The 19,330-nt window shown below is 42.4% G+C and overlaps 2 protein-coding genes across 3 annotated transcripts in view; one reads left to right on the forward strand and one right to left on the reverse strand.

The window, feature by feature from the left end:
- Positions 1-3,116, forward strand: part of LOC138739196 (DNA-directed RNA polymerase III subunit RPC7-like) — a 36,193-nt gene extending 33,077 nt beyond the window's left edge. The window contains exon 7 of the mRNA XM_069890764.1: positions 47-3,116. Within this exon, the coding sequence (XP_069746865.1) occupies positions 47-130 (84 nt within the window). The 3' untranslated portion in view covers positions 131-3,116. The remainder of the gene's footprint in view (positions 1-46) is intronic.
- Positions 3,117-4,058: 942 nt separating this feature from the next.
- lysmd3 (LysM, putative peptidoglycan-binding, domain containing 3) lies at positions 4,059-18,675 on the reverse strand. 2 transcript variants are annotated; one of them, XM_069890742.1, is made up of 3 exons: positions 18,563-18,675; positions 9,416-9,685; positions 4,059-5,485 (listed from the first exon to the last, which is right to left on the reverse strand). In XM_069890742.1, the coding sequence occupies exons 2-3, from the start codon at positions 9,677-9,679 to the stop codon at positions 4,850-4,852; spliced, it is 900 nt and encodes a 299-aa protein (XP_069746843.1). In that variant the 5' UTR covers positions 9,680-9,685; positions 18,563-18,675; the 3' UTR covers positions 4,059-4,849. The 2 variants fall into 2 exon arrangements, with proteins under 2 accessions (XP_069746843.1, XP_069746838.1); XM_069890737.1 differs by lacking the exon at positions 18,563-18,675 and adding an exon at positions 14,821-15,021 and having other exon boundaries at positions 4,060-5,485.
- Positions 18,676-19,330: the final 655 nt, after the last annotated feature.

Consider the following 19,330-nt stretch of genomic DNA (forward strand, 5'->3'; position numbering starts at 1 on the left):
CGTTATAATCTTTGGAAAACTCAAAACTAAATTCTCTTGCTTTTAGGAAAATGACTACATTGCATCATATTTTGAAGATGGAGATGACTATGAAGCCAGCGATGAAAATATGGATGAAGCTACATACTAGAGGCATCTGGCATTCATGTATTTAAAATACTGTGAAACTATTCAACAATATTATTAGAATTATTTTAACTTGCCTCAGGTCTTTGCAAAATCTTGTTTTGCATATGCATAGGGATTCAAATAAAAATTCTTGTTTACAATGAAGACAAAAGGGTTCAAGTGAAGCTAAAACTTGATTAGGCACGCCTGACTGATTCAGAGCATAGTAAATATCTGGCAATAGATCAATTATTGTATTGGCATTGATGATATATTATTTAATTACCACACTCGTAAGGAAATGCATTAATTTTTATTGAAGAGAAAGTACTGCAGTGAAACATATTAAAATAGTCTAATTTGTAAATTGTAAGTCGATCAGGTTGGGTAGCATTTTTATTCATGATTCCATCAAGCAGTCATTGCTACTTATGAACCTTAAAATCCTTTCAAAAGCATACTGTATTTGGTGCTAGTATATATCTGCTCTCTTTGCTGGTTCTAATTTCACTGGGAAAATAAATGCTCATTGCAACAGAGCATTATGAAAATTTGCAGCTGGCCAGGCTGCATCTGTGCAGAAAGAAACTGCAATTTGGTTTAGTCAACTTTACAGTCATTCTGACTGAAAATTGAAAATCATCATCAAACGAGTATTAGAAAGAAATGTAATCACGTTTACAAAGCCAACTGCCTTCATTACAAAAGCGGGTAACCTACCTCTGAAATTATGACTGCACAAGTATGACTTGGAGTCATTCAAACCTCCAGCATCACATCCATTTTCTGTGCAACTATCTATATATTGCATCAGAAACAATGCAAGAACAGTGTTACTTCTTCATGTATTTTTCAAAGAAGTGATCCGCCTCCTCAAATATTTATAATTCCTTGCTCTCTAAGCTGTGGTAATCTTGAAGGAATCCAAGCATCACTGAATATATAATGGGAACATGGGAATGCACTGGATCATCAGTCAACTGCCAGATATGCATGCAGACATACAAATTGAGAATGGAAGTAGTCCTTAAGCCTGTTCTGCCATGTTATACGATCATGGCTAATCTAATGTTTTCAAACCTTATTTGGGTTACTGCTGATTACATTTGATGCCCTTTCCTATAAATATCTGTCTACCTCAGTTTTAAGTTGTTTAATGTATCTACTTTCACCATACCTTGAGAGTGTTACAAAGAATGACAAATACATGAGAAAAATGTTTTTGCCTCTTTAGTCTCAATTTTTCAGTGTCAAATAGTTCTCGAATTCCCTGCAAATGAGAACATTCTCTCGTCACCCATCCTAATAAAACTGCTCAGAATCTTGTATTCTTCCATCATCTCTCGCTGTTCCAAATTCCAGCAGATACAAACATAGCACGTCCAACCTTTCCTCAGAAGACAGCCTGATGTCAGTATTGAAACCTCTCTGAACTGCATCCAACACATCCAAATTCTCCCTTACATAAACCAGTCCTGTACATAGTACCCCATAGACTTGCCTATATGTATGTAATTCCTAAAAAAAAAATTGATGATAGATTTCCTATTAACGGCCTTTTGCCTATCATGCACTAGAATGCCGAGATTTCTCTGCACCTCAGAATCCTGCAATCGGTCAAAACGTGGATAATGTGCCTTTTTTTTCCTGAAAAAATTGACAAATTCACCTTCTCACTATTGAATATATTGTATTTTCTCCTTTCAACTAACCTTTTCCAAATGTTTATCATTTGCATCCTAAAGCAGTTCAACATTACACAATCCTTTGTTTTAGCTTAAGACAAATTTTATTAGCAGTACATCTTTGGTTCAGTTTATCTATTCGATTTGGACTTACTACCTGGTAAAGTTGGTTCACGACAACTAAACAATTAGAGATTTGGCTGCTTTGTTTTTTTTTAAGTTTCTTTGGAGAATTTCCATACTATGGGGTAATGAAATTGATGTACTTTGAAATATGACCGGTGCCACATCATCAGTAACAGAAATAGTTGTGTTTTTTTGTGCTCTGTTGTTTTCAGCATGCGATGACAATGACTAATTCTTCTCCTGTTTAGAATAGCTTACATTCACATTTTTAATTCTCTTCCCAAGTTGTAGTTTCCAATTATTAATGCAAATTCCCTATCCCAAGCATTAATATCGACTTCTTTCAGTGATCCTTTGAGTTCAATTTAGCCAATATTCGAACTGCTTCAGAATCTTGCACACTATTGCATGCCTTTTTTTGAAAACCAATTGTTCTTGCAACATGTTAACAATGTTTCTAACCACAAAAAGTTGTTGTAATTAAACATCTTTTCCATCCTCAAGATATCCTAAAGTGTGTCCAAAGCCACAATCACTTGAAATCTTCTAGAAAAATGTGACTTGGTCTTACAATCAACCAACATAATAATAAGGGTTGAAATATTTCATTACAAGTTATTAAATCAGTGACACATTTTGGGTAAGTGACCTACTGAGGGAATGTACTGAATGTCTGTTGCCTACATCCCTTTTTTGATTATGAAGTTGATCATTTATGATGTTGAAGGTGTGCTTTCAACTGCTAATTGCTAGTTATCTGTTGAATAAAAAGTATTTCAGTTTAATGCACTTTTCTGCCATAAATCTCAATTTAGGCACAGATCAGTTCAACACATTTCTGGATGGAAGATGGTGATGTGATTGAGACTAAAATTACCCTGATTAAACAAAGAAAAAAGTGCAGTATAATATTTCTGCCTAAATATTTTTTTTTAATCCTTGAAGAAACATCTTATTTGCCTTTGATTTTGTATATTTCATGCATACTTTGTGCCTAATTAATGGTATTTATATAAAGTTTAACAAAACAAAATGTGCTTTAGATTCCAGCATCTGCAGTCTCTTGAAATATCTTATGAGAAACTATTTCTCCTGAATTTATTTCAAACTATCACTGCATCTTCGTATGTAACAAATACATTTGAACTATGCAAAATGAATCTACTATTATTATGCCTGAATATTGCAAATAAAGTATTCAAGCTCTATGTTTGCTTTGTGTATTAAGGTTTCGAGATTGGAAGTGTGATTATGGGTGGAAAGGGGTGTGGAGGGATGAGATTGTTAAATACTGACAGAATAATGCCAAACACTGACAAATTAATTTGACTTTGCTTTAACAATTGCATAGAATTTTGCTCAGACTGTAAATATTCCACCAAAGTTTGTCCCATTTCATCCCATTAATGAAGAAATGGGGATGATCCATAATATCCTAACCAGTGTACAATTAGAGGCCTGGGAATTATCGGATGGACTCCTATGAATACACCCATCAACATTTGGAGTCATCTTCTGTACATATGCTCAAGGACAATCTGTTCAGTTTAAACAAACAATTTTAAGTGTAGTACTCATCTTGCAGATGGAAAATGCATATTTGTAGGACAATCTCATGATTTGTGCTGGTTTATAGACCGAGCCGAAATGTACTTAGAATTGGCATCTTAGTGAATTCAGATGTCTCTGAGAATAATCTCATCTGTATTCATGCTTTGGAAGTTTGTGGTCCAATTACCTTCCACTTAGAAACTTTCTTCTTGTTTGGTTGAAGTGGAACCTGTTGTGGCAATGAAGATATGCTGAACAAATACAGGCACATTATTCTTCAGCTGGGTGTGAAACTTAAATTTTTCTGATCATTCCCTTTTAATCCTTAAAGTCAAGTAAGATTAGGGAAACTTTACCCCCACTTCTTCCCCAAGGGGCTGACCAGAACAGCTGTCACCAAACTGCAGCAGGCTAATGGGGACTATTGTTGGGTGTAATCCATTAGCAGGGGCTAGTTTGTTTCCTCAATGTATAATTGTCTCAAACTAAATATCATAAACTAAGTATAAAATGGAAATCACATTACATTGACATTTCAATTTTTATTTTAAAAGTGAAAGAATATAAAGAATATGATTTCTTTCAAGCTGTAACTATTACACAAAATCTTACAATTGAACAGCTTCAAATATTATATGTATATCTTCAACTATAGTTTTTTTTAAAACAGTCAATAAATACACTTTATATTAAAACTTATTTTCAGGCAGCAGAATCACTCATATGAACAGTTAAAATGAAGACAGCATGTGGTTCTGACATTTTGAATGTTACTTCATTCAGCACCTATAAAAATGTATAACTATAAATATAATTCTATAACTACTGAAATGTACTGCAATCAATGTATCATTCAAGGTTTAAAGAATAGAGAGGAGGGAATGAAGCTAAATGCATATCTTTTGATACTGGATATCAATTTCAGCATTTTAAAATCATACTTCTATACCATACCTTTGAACAGGTATGAGGATATAATTTCATTATCAGTGTATTCTCAACCAGAATACAACTTAAACAGAAAAGGAAGTTGAAGAAATGTACATTATGCTAAACAGGATCTCACGCAATTATTGAAATAAAAACTTTAGGTTGCATCAAAATGTTGCTCTTTGCAACCACATTATATTACTTGACTCTGACCTAAACCGCCACTCCCTTTAAATTCAGCCATTTTTTGTTATGTTGGCCAATGACATTGGAAAGCAAGGTTTGGTGACCTACTAATCATTCTACAAATGTAGATTTATTTTACTTGAGCAAACAAATGAACATTTAGAACAATGCAATTTTCCCCAATTCCTCCACATTGTAATTATACTGTTGAATAAGATGGCAAGCCTTTGCACAACACAAAGAAGATTGTTAGATTATTGACATCAGGTGACAGATATCTGAACTTTTGAATTCACATCCTCTGAATTTATTTTAGTCCTTTTCATGGGATCATTTTCACTATTAAGCTTTAATTTTTGTGGCACAATCTGAGTAACAGGTAAATTTGTTGATTCCATGGTAGAGTGATGGCTTGTCTCAACCTTTACCAGAACTTCATAGTATAGTAAATAAAACAATGGTGTAACAATCCCAACTATTAACATTATCATCACTGCATTCCACCAGCGCATGCCCCAATCAGCTCCATAATGGGGATCTTTTCTTGGAACAATTTTGCGATCTGTTGCCTGATAAAATGGTTGTGCAGACAAAGCTGAAACCACCTCATCTAAATGCTCCCGGGTGGTGTCATTAGATTTTACTATCCTTTCAATGTCTTTATCAACTTCTCTAAGAAAGTTATCAACATTTTCATTTGAAGAAGAGGACTCTACACTCGATTTAAGTTCCTGAAACTGTGCACTGGATTCCAAGGTTCCACATGGAACCAATCTTGATGCAACAGGACTGTGTTTCTCACCAAGTAAAGTGATCTTTTTCACAGGAATCTTAATAGTTCTGAGAGCAAAAAAGTCCTGGTCATTGATGAGGTTATTTACCCTCTTGATATCGGCAACCTGAAAAATATAATTAGAAGAACAGTCAAACAATGGACAACCCATCATGAATGATGTTTTGCAGATATACTTGCTCTAAATCAACAGGTCAGGAACTATGATGGAAATTAAAATGCAATTCCAAGATCAAAGAAGAAAATCATCTCAAAGTACACTGCTATTTCAGCTAAGGAACAGTGCATTTGCACACAAACATTTTTTTAAATTTAGACATACAGCACAGTAACAGGCCATTTCAGCTTTGAGCCCGTACTGTCCAATCACACCCAATTAACCTCCACCCCCGGTATGTTTCAAACAGTGGGAGGAAACTGGAGCCCCTGGGGAAAAAAAAAAACAGGCAAGGGGAGAATGTACTGTGACAGATTATGTTGTGTTTGTATTGTAAATAGATATGATTTTGGGAGGTAAATTGGGGCAGGATTTTTTTTAGTGTATGTCACATACAAACAATTGAAAACAGATCTTATTTAAAATACTGGAGCTCTGCTCATGCGAGACAGGCTGGCACCAAGAGCCTTTGCAAAAGCTTTGGAGAGTGCCCAAGAGTCTTCACTAATGGATTGTTTACAAAAAGGCAACAGATGAAAGAACTTGTCAGAGCCGCAAGCTGTATGGAGTGGAACTTGCTGTTCTAAGAATGTCATGTGGTTTTGCAAGCAGAGAGTCATGCAGGCTTTCGGAGAGAGAGGATTGAGTTCTAAAGTGCTCCAGTCAGCAGCAGCAGCTGGCAAGCTTGTGGAAAATCCCATTTGGAAGAAGGGTTGTAAGTGCTTTGTTCAGCCTGATCAAAACCCTTGTGGTTCATGCAAGAGGAGAGGACTGGCTGTCTAATGTTTCAATTGGAATAAGAGAAACAAAAGGCACAAAAGGTGACCTGAAAGAAAGAGGTTATCATCTGGAGAACCCTGAAGAGGGCAAGTTTCATCAGCAAGACACTGGAGTGGCTGATTAAAAAGGAATCAGTTGTGGATGTCCTGGAATAACAAATCTCTCTCTAAACCGACAAGAACCTTCCTGAGTGGTATCCATTTACCTTTTCAGTAGCAAAGTCTGGTGAACTTTATAAATATTAAATTCTGTGCACAGGATAAGAATTACCTGCAACCAGTGAACTTAGAGGAATGAGAAGTGAGATTGGACTGTGAACCAAAGAACTTTTCAGAACTTACACACACATTATACACACGTGCGCTTAGAATTAGAAGGGGGTTGTTAGGTTAGTTAAGTCAATCGTGATAAGTTAAAGTGTGATTCTGTTTTTATGTGTAAAGATAATTAAAAGCTACTTTTGTTTAAATAACCATTTGTCTTGGTTTATATGGTTTATATCTATTGCTGCTGGGTTTATAGGTCCTCTAGGCTCATAACAGTACAAACTCCTTAAAGACAGCGCAGGATTCGAACCCTGGTCCAGATTGCTGGCGCTGCCACAGCGTTGTGCTAACTGCTACACTAACTGTGCCACCCTAATCTAGTGCAGGAAGACATAACTTTTGAAAAAGTTGTTAAATGAGGTATTGGCTTACTGGGAAACCATTGATGTCTAAGCTTTGGGTGAGCTCCAATTTGTTCCAATTAAAAACAGTGCACTGCCTTGGCTTCCTCTAGCACTCACCCCTCCTTCCAATACCACCATACCCAGTGATTTATTTAATAATTTACTGATCAATAGAATAACTTTGAACTTACCCAATTTATTTACTATGTGGTCTTTTTAAAAAAAAATTATGAATCTCTCAACTATGAAAAGCCACTAATTTTATCAGATCAAGCTCAATATTGCAGCATTTTCAAATTTCTCAAAAAGTGTTATCATCCAAACGAGATGATCCCCAAAATGATAAAATATAATTATTAAATAAGGATTTATTCAAATACATGTACATTGTAAATAATATACTGATTAATTGCATCGCAGCCTGGTTTAGTAATTCGAGTGTCAGAACAAAATGTCTGCAGAAGGTAACAAACACAATGAAGTTTGTAACAGGCTTAGACCTCCCATCCATTGAAAACATCTGTGTGAAGTGCAAAGTACTGGCTCAAAAAGGTAACTATAATCATTGAGGACCAGCATTACCCTGGTCACCACCTCTTCCTGCACCACTTATGACACCAATCATAAACTACTCCTTTACAATAAAAATATCTGTCTGCACCAAGACAATGCCACTTTTCTTCTTGCATTATGGTAACTGTGAATAATTATCTACTGTATTCATCTTTATCATTTAATTTATTGGTTTATAAAGCACGTTTTTGGTTGCAGCAAGATCATTGAATGTGGACATTGTACAATGTATATAACAATAAACTCATTATTATCAAATATCTGAAGGTTTAAAAATAAACATTTAAAATATATTTACTGTTTGTTGGATGAAAAACAAGGAATATAAATTTTGACTGTTTTCTTATTTCTTACAATAGCCTTTGTAATGTTGAGGCAGTGGCAATTCTTGCAAAGTCAGTCTTTTTCTTTGGCTTGGCTTCGCGGACGAAGATTTATGGAGGGGGTAAAAAGTCCACGTCAGCTGCAGACTCGTTTGTGGCTGACAAGTCCGATGCGGGACAGGCAGACACGATTGCAGCGGTTGCAGGGGAAAATTGGTTGGTTGGGGATGGGTGTTGGGTTTTTCCTCCTTTGCCTTTTGTCAGTGAGGTAGGCTCTGCGGTCTTCTTCAAAGGAGGTTGCTGCCCGCCAAACTGTGAGGCGCCAAGATGCACGGTTTGAGGCGATATCAGCCCACTGGCGGTGGTCAATGTGGCAGGCACCAAGAGATTTCTTTAGGCAGTCCTTGTACCTTTTCTTTGGTGCACCTCTGTCACGGTGGCCAGTGGAGAGCTCGCCATATAACACGATCTTGGGAAGGCGATGGTCCTCCATTCTGGAGACGTGACCCATCCAGCGCAGCTGGATCTTCAGCAGCGTGGACTCGATGCTGTCGACCTCTGCCATCTCGAGTACTTCGACGTTAGGGATGTAAGCGCTCCAATGGATGTTGAGGATGGAGCGGAGACAACGCTGGTGGAAGCGTTCTAGGAGCCGTAGGAGATGCCGGTAGAGGACCCATGATTCGAAGCCGAACAGGAGTGTGGGTATGACAACGGCTCTGTATACGCTTATCTTTGTGAGGTTTTTCAGTTGGTTGTTTTTCCAGACTCTTTTGTGTAGTCTTCCAAAGGCGCTATTTGCAAAGTCAGTACCCTTTCACTAATAACACAAAAGGGAAACCAGGAGACAATTTTCAACAATCCATGAAAAGATCATATGAACAGAGGTACTTGAGTGGAGGCAGATTTAGTATTTAGAAATGTATATATTTCTACCTGTATATGCATGCAGTATATAGCAGAGAAAAGGTAGTAATAAGTGCTTGTTTTGGTCTGCTAACAATTATCAAATACATTTTTGTGCTGAAATCTTCAATTTGTGTGACTGGAAATTCGATGAATGCATGAAGAATGTTTTTGGAAGATTAGAATGTTTAAAACACACATTTAAAGGGCTGATTTCATTTTAGAGAATTAAGTTCATTTTCATCTTCAACGCAGCTTCTGAAGTATTGTAACAATACCAGTTATTTAATAGATTAAATACTGTAGCACAAAACTCAGCATTAGAAATCATTCTGGACTTGCATATTATCTTCTATGTCTAATTTACTTCTACCTTTTGACTCATCTGGAACTAATGCAAACAGAATATGGGAATTGTTTACAGCTTCTCACTTTCCACAGTTATGTTTTATTGTCTTTTTGGCATCTATATTTCCTTATACTTAATTCTTGATGGTGTTGTACTTAAAATAGACTTTTCAACTAAGATATTTTCTATGATATTTTGGACCTATGGCCTTCTTTACCATTCCTTCCACCTCTTCTTTGCAACAATCCTTTATGTTATGACTGAAATCCATCACTTACAGAACAGCTATACTGCAAAGCAAGTGCATTCAACGTGTCACCCTCTTGTATTTCTCGGACTAGGTATACAACATCATCCAAGCGATCTTTAGATGCAGATCTTCGGACTTTTTCTCTTCCTCTTGACCTTAGCTCAAAACATTCTATATCCTCTTCCGAAAGTTCATTTTCTGACGGTGTGGTGTTAGCAAACACATAAACGTTGCCTCCCAATGATGGCTGAATAGTTGCTGGCAGAAAACGTGTTTGACTTCTCCCCGTCATGGTGAACTGTGAAGAGGTATAAAAAAATTAATCTACTGTTGTCCAAACAATATATTCAGATCTCTTCTGTAAACAACTTCCTAAATTTGTCTTTAAAATCAATGTGTCTAATATAACCTGTATGACCCAAATTTCATTTTCTAGGGTTATTTACCAGATTTCATCTTTCCTGAATGCATATTTTTAATATTAGAATAACCCTAAATAATACTCAAATTACAGTATACAATTTTTAAAAATATATTCTGAAATCTGCTTATTAAATTTGCAATAGTATTTGAAAGGAAATCAAATTGTGAGCTCAAATAATCTCCATACACAAATACTTGAGTCACTGGATATCAAAGAAGAAGAAGAAAGCTGTTAATTTTTTCTCTTGTGATCCAAGCGGCTGAAGCTAATTGTCCTGAAGAGTTAAACATCCCTTTCATTTAATGACCCAAGAATGCATTTTCCCCACTTGTAACAAAGCAGAGTTGCAACCTCTTTAACAGATTTTATGTGCAACCTTGGAGCATACCAAGTTCAGTCGACAGTCTGCAACTGGATCCTCAACTTCTTGACTTACAGACCACAAGCAGCGAGGATTGGTGCAAAAGGTTCCATTCTTGTCATGTAATACTACATTTAGAATGCAACATGCATGAAATTCTTCAACTTTTGTCCACTGGCAGAGTTGCCACTTTGTCCAGTGCCCCTCAGTGCTCTGCCATAATACTAAATAAAGGTGCTACACAAGCCCCATAACTTTACAAGCTGTATACTCTTGACTGCATGGCCAAACACTGCTTGAACAGACGTACAATTTTCTCAATAGCCTTGAATAACTCAGCATGTCCAAGGTCTCTTTTATCCACTTTTACAGATGGAACAAATGTTCATTTGTCCACTTTTACAGATGGATGCATCACAGCTTAGTTCAGAAATTGTTCTGCTCAAACCCTCAAAAAAAACAGCAGAGAGTGATAAATGCCATTCAGGCCATTGGATAAAACAGCCTCTCCTCCATCATCTATATCTCTAGTTCTCTTGGGAAAGCTACTAAAATTAAAAAAAAGAACTTATCCCACTCCAGACATAATCACTTCACCCCTCCACCTTCCATCGGGCAGAAGTTGCATATGCTTGAGAACTTGTGCTTCCAGTTTTAAGAACAGTTTTTTTCTTACTGGTATCAGGCTTTTGAATGGATCTTACACTGGTAAAAGATCATGCCCATGTGTTGTCCTTGATTAGTGTCCTTTCCTTTATTCCAAAATGTTTTTGAACTTTCTCAATATCTTGCACTACTTGACTACACTTACACTATTCCCTATCCTGTTTGAATATTTCATTACCTGGTGTATTAGTTGGATTGCTCAGATAGCATGGAAAACAAAGCTTTTCACTGTATTTTGGTACATGTGATAGTAAGTCATTCAATTCATGTCACCTGCTTCAACTTTTCCATTTTAAAAAATCTTACTTTCTCAAGTTTTGTTCAATAAACTGTCACCTTTGATAATATCTGGAGAATCCTTAAATTTGCAAATCACTTGTTTGAAAAATACTTACAATTACTCTTCAAAAAATGTGTTTCAGTTAAGTTTCTATACAAGTTAAATGTTTTGGATGCAATCTCCCAAATCAAAACCAAAAATTCTGTTGATTATATTTATTCATTTGTTGTGAAGGTAACATCCAATCCCCTCCCACACGCCCTGATATAATGGGAGTGAGGGCGAAATTACTGCAGAAAATATATCATATATAATTTCTTGGCATCACTTTACCAATATTGTGCATTGCATAGCTATGAAAAGATTCAATATACAAATTTTGATTTTTTTTTACAATATATTTCCCATTTAGTGGTCAAATACTACCCCTGATCACCAAGCTGTCCACTAATCAGAGTCTGCCCCTCATGACTCTCCTACTTGTGTAAAAATCTCCACATGCACCCTGTTGAGCAACAGGCAATGGAATCCATCAAAATGGACCTTCAAGCAACATTGGACTTGTTCCAGTTTGCCTACTGCCCAAACCAGTCCACAGATGATGCTATAGCCTTGACCCTCCTCTCTGTCCTGACCCACCAAGAGAATGATGTCTCATATGCCACTGTTGCTCATCGACTTCAGCCTGGCATTCCACATGATAATACCTCAGAGGCTGGTGGATAAATTGTCCAAGTTGGGACTGAAAAGCCACAGTCAATCTCAAGTCCCATCTTGCTAAACTCTGGTGCACCTCAGGACTGTGTGCTCAGTCCACTACTGTTAATGCTGTGGACTCACAGATTCAGTTCAAACAGAATCATAAAGTTTGCAGATGATATAACAGTAGGTAGCCTCATCAGCACCACAGAGAGGAAAGTGGGAGGCTCGTAAAATGGTGCAAGAACAACAATCAAAGCCTGTTTTGACTGATCATTATTCGCAATCAGCAAAACCGAGATCTAGATATGTTTATCAATCCGTCAAAAAATTTCAACCTGAACATCACGTGGCGGTGAGCGGGAGGTTTGAGCTAGTGGAGTTGTTCTAGTGAACCGGTGCGGACTTGAAAGGCCGACATGGCCTGTTTCTGCTCTGTAAATGGTTATATATGGTTATATGGTTAAAGCTAAAGGTTTACAAGACAAAGGAGATGATGTGGACTTCAGGAGGAATAAGGTCGACCACTCTCCATGACATGTCAATGGTCCAGTGATGGGGAAAGTAGAGAGCACAAAGTTCCTTGTGCATATAAAGAATGACCTACCTGGACTTATAACATCCAAGCATTAGTCTGGAAAGCACAGCTGTATCTACACTTCCTAAGGAGGTTGAGGAGGACAAGACTATCAGTTCTCATATTGACATCGTACAGGAGGACAATCGAGAGTGTCCTACCTGGCTGCATCATTGTGTGATATGGTAGCTGCAAAACATTGGCCCAGAAGTCAATACAGAGGATCATTGCTTAAATGCAGCTCAAAGAATTACAGAGGACCTTTTGCATCCAGCACTCGGTATCTTTGGCACATTACCATCAAGGAGGTGGTTAAGGAACATCAAAATCAGGAATGGCAGGCTAGGAAATAGCTTCTTATCGCAGGCTCTGATATTGATGAACAGTATTCTGTAATCGAGTAAATCATCCCAAAATATTTATACATTCTAAATCATGTCCTATATCTATGTGTGTGCACTGTGGCCCAGAAATATGCTGCTTCATCTGGCTGTATATGTTCAGACAAATTATCATAAATTTGAAATTTAAATATCACTGGTCATTCTTCTGAATTCCAAGGAATAAAGACTAAAACCATCAAATTTCTCTTGTAAGGGCAACCCTCTCATCCCAGGAATTAGCCCAGTGAATCTCATTTGGAACACCTCCCCATTGCTTCCTTTTGTGGGAAAGGTGTGCACAGTATTTCAGTTGTGGTGTTACCAACATCATGCACAACCATCATGCCCTCATTCTTATACCCCAATCCATTTACAACAAAAACCAACATGCCTTTTGCTTTACCTGCAAAGTAACTGTTCGACAAGAGAAGAGCTGAATTAGGCTACTCGCCTGCTCTGCCATGGAAATCATAGCTAATTTGTTGCCACAGACAGTTTGTAAGCCAAGATTATTGGTGTATTTAAGGCAGAGATTAATGATTTCTTGATTAACCAGGGCATCAAAGGTTATGGGGAGACCAGGCAGTGGGGTTGAGTGGGTAAAGGGATCAGCTCATAATTAAAATGCAGGGCAGACTCAATAGGCTGAATCGCGTATTTCTGCTCTTATGTCTTACAGTGCATCCTTGGGCCTCCATGTCAATGCAATCACGAGGGAGGCTTGCTAGCAGTTAACTTTATGAGGAGTTTGAGGAGATTTAGTATTTCCCACCCCCTCACCCCCAGTTTGAGGAGAAGCAGAGGAGACAACACACAGGATGGTAACCACGGCAGTAGACCAGAGAGGTGCAATGAGAATGAAGAACACACAGGCGACGGGCTGTTGGTGACTCGACACGAGGAACCCATACAGGCTACGGTCTGCTGAAGACTGGCTGAAGGGGTAACAGGCATTAGAACTGGGATGCGAGAGGGAGCTGAAGGCGATGAAGGTTTGGATCTGGATCTCAGGTTTCAAATGGAAGCTGTGTGGCTACGGGAGTGCTGGAGAACCCATGGCGACTCAGCATCTCTGGGGAGACTCTCTTTCTCAGACTGTAAAGGGTGCCAGGCAGTTTTTGCTGATGGCAAATCTTTGGAAATTTTGTGGAATGTTTTCTGTTTTATACATGACAAGAAAAAGAACCTTGAATAACCCTTGTCATGCTTCTTTTCTATTTTCATCTGAGTGCCTAACAATCCCTCAGCAGAACATTCTTCCAAGTCCAAAATATTTGGCGGGACCCAAGTGAACCACAACAACTGGATCCACCCCCTGCCCGCCCCACTCCTAATTTTTCATCAGTCCTGGAGAGGTCCTATAGGAAGAGATATATCACATTTAAATTTTGTTTTTTTTTAAAACTTCCGACCTAAATCCATTGAACAGGGACCAATCAACTCTCCCACACTCCAGTGCCTCTTTCCACATTCACAGTCCAGATCAACCAATGACCATCATCCCAGATACCCGTAGGTATGCTGCCATTACCCCATTCCATCACCCTATCTCCATCCAGTGACCAGAAGTGCTGCAGAAACTCAGCAGGTCAACATGGCATCCAGGGGAAGCAATGGGATGGAACCAACATTTCAGACCCGAGCCCTTGTCTCCCTGTCAAGGGAGAGGCAAAAAAAAGCAGACATTAAAAAGCTGGTGGGAAGACGGGAGCACAGGCAAGAGATCATGGGCAGAAGAGAAAAAAAGATGGGGAGATCTGGGAAGAGGGGCCGGGGTCGCGGGGAAAGGGGCCGGATGGAAGTGGCCAGGGGGCAGATAGTGAAGGAGCCCACGGGAAGCTGGAGGAGACCTGGTTGCAGTGACCAGATGGAAGTCTGGAGACGACCCCCCCCCCCCCCAACCCCACCCCCACCCACTCCCCCGGCAACACAACGCCCAGCCCTGCCCTCAGGGACGGCCAGGGGTACCTCGGCGGGGGACCAGCCTCTCATGCAGCCTGGGGGTCCCGGGCCGGGTACCCAGCGAGGCCCGATCGCACTCACCTGCTCGCACCGCCACTCCCATCACTTTCCGGCGGGAGCGGGCTGCATCGCCGGCCGGAGTTGCGGGAAGCAGCGGCAGAGAGTCGGGGGATGACAGCCGGGAGAAGCCGGAGCTGCGGGCGTCGATCTCCCCGGGAACGGAGGGCCCCGCCCCGGCTGAGCAGCCGGACTCAACTGCCAGGTCAGCGCTCGGCAAGATCTCGCGAGAGCGGCGCTCGGCGCTGGCTGTGACCCGGCCGGTGGGGGAATGGGGAGGGGCACAGGGAGGAGAGGGGAGAGAGATCCGGGGAAGGGAAGGGGGGGGGGGGGGAAGAGTCCAGTTACTGCAATAATCACAATGACCAAGACTGAAGGGAACGATAAGCTTTATTGTACAGAAGACTTGAGCTGGCCCGGATCCACGTTCGAGAAGTGCAGGGAAGGGAGAGGTGGCCCGACCTTTATGACCTGGGTCCCAGGGGAGGAGTCCGGGTGAGAGTGTCATCAGGGGGCGGGCCAGCCCGAGCCAATTAGAACACACAATCCATACCATAACTGGGAGAGTCCCGGCAAAAGAGGGGGGAATCTTGACAAGAGAAGTGGGGAGGGGGATATCTGGACAAGAGAAGGGGGGGAGTCCCGGCAAGGGAAGGAGGGGGAGTCCTGGCAAGGGAAGGAAGGGGAGTCCTGGCAAGGGAAGGAGGGGAAGTCCTGGCAAGAGAAGGGGGAGGGGTGTATCTGAACAAGAGAAGGGGGAGGGGTGTATCTGAACAAGAGAAGGGGGGAGGGGGGTATCTGGACAAGAGAAGGAGGGGTATTTGGACAAGAGAAGGGGGGAGGGGGTATCTGGACAAGAGAAGGGGGGAGGGGGTATCTGGACAAGAGAAGAGGAGGGGGGTATCTGGACAAGAGAAGTGGAGGGGGGTATCTGGACAAGAGAAGGGGGTATCTGGACAAGAGAAGGGGGTATCTGGACAAGAGAAGGGGGTATCTGGACAAGAGAAGGGGGTATCTGGACAAGAGAGGGGGTATCTGGACAAGAGAGAAGTGGGGGAGTCCCGGCAAGAGAAGGTGGGAGGGTCTGGGCAAGAGAATGGGGGGAGGGTCCCGGCAAGAGACAAGGGGGGAGAGATCCGGCAAGAGAATTGGGGGGGAGTCCCGGCAAGAGAATGGGGGGGAAGTCCCGGCAAGAGGGGAGGGAAGTCCCGGCAAGAGGGGGGGGAGAGTTCTCTGGCAAGAGAAGGGGGGGGCCGGACAAGAGAAGGGGGGGGAGTCCCAGCAGGAGAAGTATGGGAGGGGGGAGAGTTCTGGCAAGAGAGAAGGGGGGATGGTCCAGGCAAGAGAATTGGGGTTTGGACAAGTGAAGGGCAAGAGAGGGGGGGGGGGTCCGGCCTGAAAGGATGGGCCAGGCAAAAGGGATGTTCCAGACAAGAGAAGGGGGGGTTGGGCAAGAAAAGGGGGTCTGGGGAAGTGAGGGGGGAATTCTGGGGAGTGGGGGGGAATCAGGGAAAAGTGGGGATCCAGGAAAGAGGGTGGGGTAGTCCAGGGAAGGGGGTTTCCAGGGAGAAGGTGGGGTCCGGGGATGAGGGAGAATCCGGGGAAGGGGGGGTGGTTTGGGTTGCTTGTGGGGTTACTGGGAGAGGAGGATCAGGGGGGAGGGGATATCCAGGGAGGACAGATCTGGGGAGACTGGCATCTGGGGAGAGGACGATCAGGGAAGTAGCATGGGTTCATGGAGGGTGGTGGGGAGAATGAGGAGGGTGGATCTGGAGAAAAGGGGGGTCTGGGGAAGAGGGGTGATCTGGGAAGGGGGGGATTGAGGTTGGTGGGGGGGTACTGGGAGAGGAAGATTGGGTGAGGAAAGAATGTAGATGGGAAGAGGGGAATACGGGGGGAGGGGGGCATCTGGTAAGGGGGGTTCTGGGTAGGGGTGGGGTCAGTGGATAAGGTATATCTGGGGAAATGGGTGTGGTGGTATGTTATTACACCACGAGGTCACCAGGTGGCTCAACTGGTGACCTTGCATATATAAATTGTGGAGACCCATTCCCCCCTCATTCTGGCCTAGGCTTGCACAGAGGCAAGTCCTCAAGACCTAGAAGTATATATTAACCTATTAAAACTAGCGTTTTACCTGCACTCTGCTTCGTGTGATTTGATGCTAGTCAGCATCAATTTAATAGGCTAATATATATTCAGAATGGATGCCCCACCAGCCCTCGACTTAGCTGAGTCCCGACTTAGGGACCCAGGCACATGCAGCTAGAAACAGATAGGACAGAGAACTGCAAGATCGGTATCGAGAGAGAGAGGGAGCGTGACCCACCCAGTGGTCGTGGTGGACTGTGGAAGGGGCAGAAGCATCCCGGAGCAGGTAATGAGTGGCCGAGAGCCCTGCCTGTTAACTAACTTGTTGGACCAGGACTGACTGTGCAGCCCACGGGGTTCCTGGTGTATGAGCAAGAGTCACACTAAGCGCAGATGGAAGGCGTGAGAAAAGTTGCCCTACCAATCGCAATTTACCGGCAAGACTTTGGGGACGGATTACTACCCTCAACCGTCCCCAATTTCCTGGAGAAGGCCTGCGTTCCCGCAGGACCAGGTGACCACGTGGGAGAGGGATCAGGACCAGTACGCGCCCCCCACCCCCAGCTACCAAACCACAGGCTGAGGTTCAGCCAGGTACTGAGGCCCAACAGGGTAGAGCTGGATCCCAGAACCCCCAGAGTGAGCATGCACTTCAGCCAATGGCAGAGATGCTTTTTAAACTATGCGGGGGTGGAGGGAGCATCAGAGGAGGAGATGCTGATGCTACTGTTAGCTCAGCTGGGGGATCACCCATACTCGTTAATACAGAATGCTAAGTCGTATCAAGAAACGAACACTCTGCAGAGACACTATAATGGAGGGCACAGTGAGCTGCACTCCAGGCATCAGCTCATGACCAGGTCACAGCAGGCAGGGGAGTCTGTTAGAGACTTCATACTCGCACTGAAAGATTTAGCGAGGGCTTGTATTTTTAAAGCAGTATCAGCCCAAGAGTATGTGGATGACCTGGTAAGGGACAGAATTGTAACTGGTGTCAGGTTGACAGAAATAAGACAAAGAAAAGGGAATGGTTAGGCTTGAAGAGGCAGAAACTATTGCGGAGGCTCTGGAGGACTCTAGGAGGGAACTAGAGGAGTACTCAGAACTGGACTTGTTAGTCCCTCACAGGGAGAGATATACGGGTGATCAAGGGCAGCACAAAGCAGCAGCCCCACTAGAGCGCCCCAAGTGCCCTTTCTACAGGCAGCTGAAGCACCCCAGAGCTCACTGCCTGACTAGGGAGAAGGACTGTTCGAGGTGTGGAAAGAAGGGGCATTATACAAAAGTCTGCAGAAACCTCAAGACTCCTGCCAAAGCCCTCTCTCATGCAAATGAAAGGTGGGAATGCTCTTCTCCTTCCCCCACAAGCAAGCAGAAGTAGAGTGCCATGTGCTGTTGGCCATCTTGGGAAAGGGACGCCGGACAGGGGACATCGCGACTGGGTGACGAATATGATGCTGAATGCTACTATGACCAAGATGCAGACTCCTACCAGAACGGAGGACATGCCATGCTGGCCTCACTGCGATTGAATCAGACGAGTCCACATGATTTATCAGACACAACAGTTAGTATTAAGATTAATGGGTCCACTGTAAATTGTTTAGTGGATAGTGGGAGTACGGAGAGTTTCATAGACCAAGGGCTAGTAGAATGCCTTACATTAAAAACGTACCTGAGTGATCACCAAATTTTATTGCTGTCTAACAAACATGTAACTAAGGTCAAACATTTCTGCAGGGTCACACTGGAGATACGAGGGGTTTAAGTTGCTGGTGCTCCCATGCCTCTGTGTGCCAGTACTGCTGGGGCTGGACTTTCAGTGCCAGCTGAAAAGCATCACAATGGTGCATGATGGGCCGCTCCCCCAACTACTCCTTACAAATAGATGACACTGTAACCTTACAGCCCTAAATATAGAACCACTCCCGTTATTCACACACCTCACTCCCGAATGCACCCCAGTGGGCACCAAGAATAGGAGGTACAGCCCGAAAGACAGGGAGTTCATTAGAGCAGAAGTCCGCAGACTCCTGCAGGAGGGCATTATAGAGAAGAGCTCCAGCCCCTGGAGAGCACAGGTTGTTGTAGTGAAGTCTGGGGAAAAGAGGCACATGGTTGTGGACTATAGTCAGACGATCAATAAATTTACGCAGCTGGATGCCTACCCTCTTCCACGTATTGCGGACATGGTAAACAGCATTCCCCAATACAAAGTGTTCTCCACCATTGATCACAAAGCAGTGTACCACCAGTTGCCCATTAGGGATATACACGGCGTTCAAGGCGGACAGTAGGCTGTACCAGTTCATCTGCCTGTCCTTTGGCATCACCAATGGGGCATCCCTGTTCCAGCGGGAGATGGACCGCATAGTGGATGAGTACCACTTACATGCAGTGTTCCCATACCTGGACAATGATACGATTTGCAGCCACTCGCAAG

This window comes from Narcine bancroftii, chromosome 1 (genome assembly GCF_036971445.1).
Source record: "Narcine bancroftii isolate sNarBan1 chromosome 1, sNarBan1.hap1, whole genome shotgun sequence".
NCBI lineage: Eukaryota > Metazoa > Chordata > Chondrichthyes > Torpediniformes > Narcinidae > Narcine > Narcine bancroftii.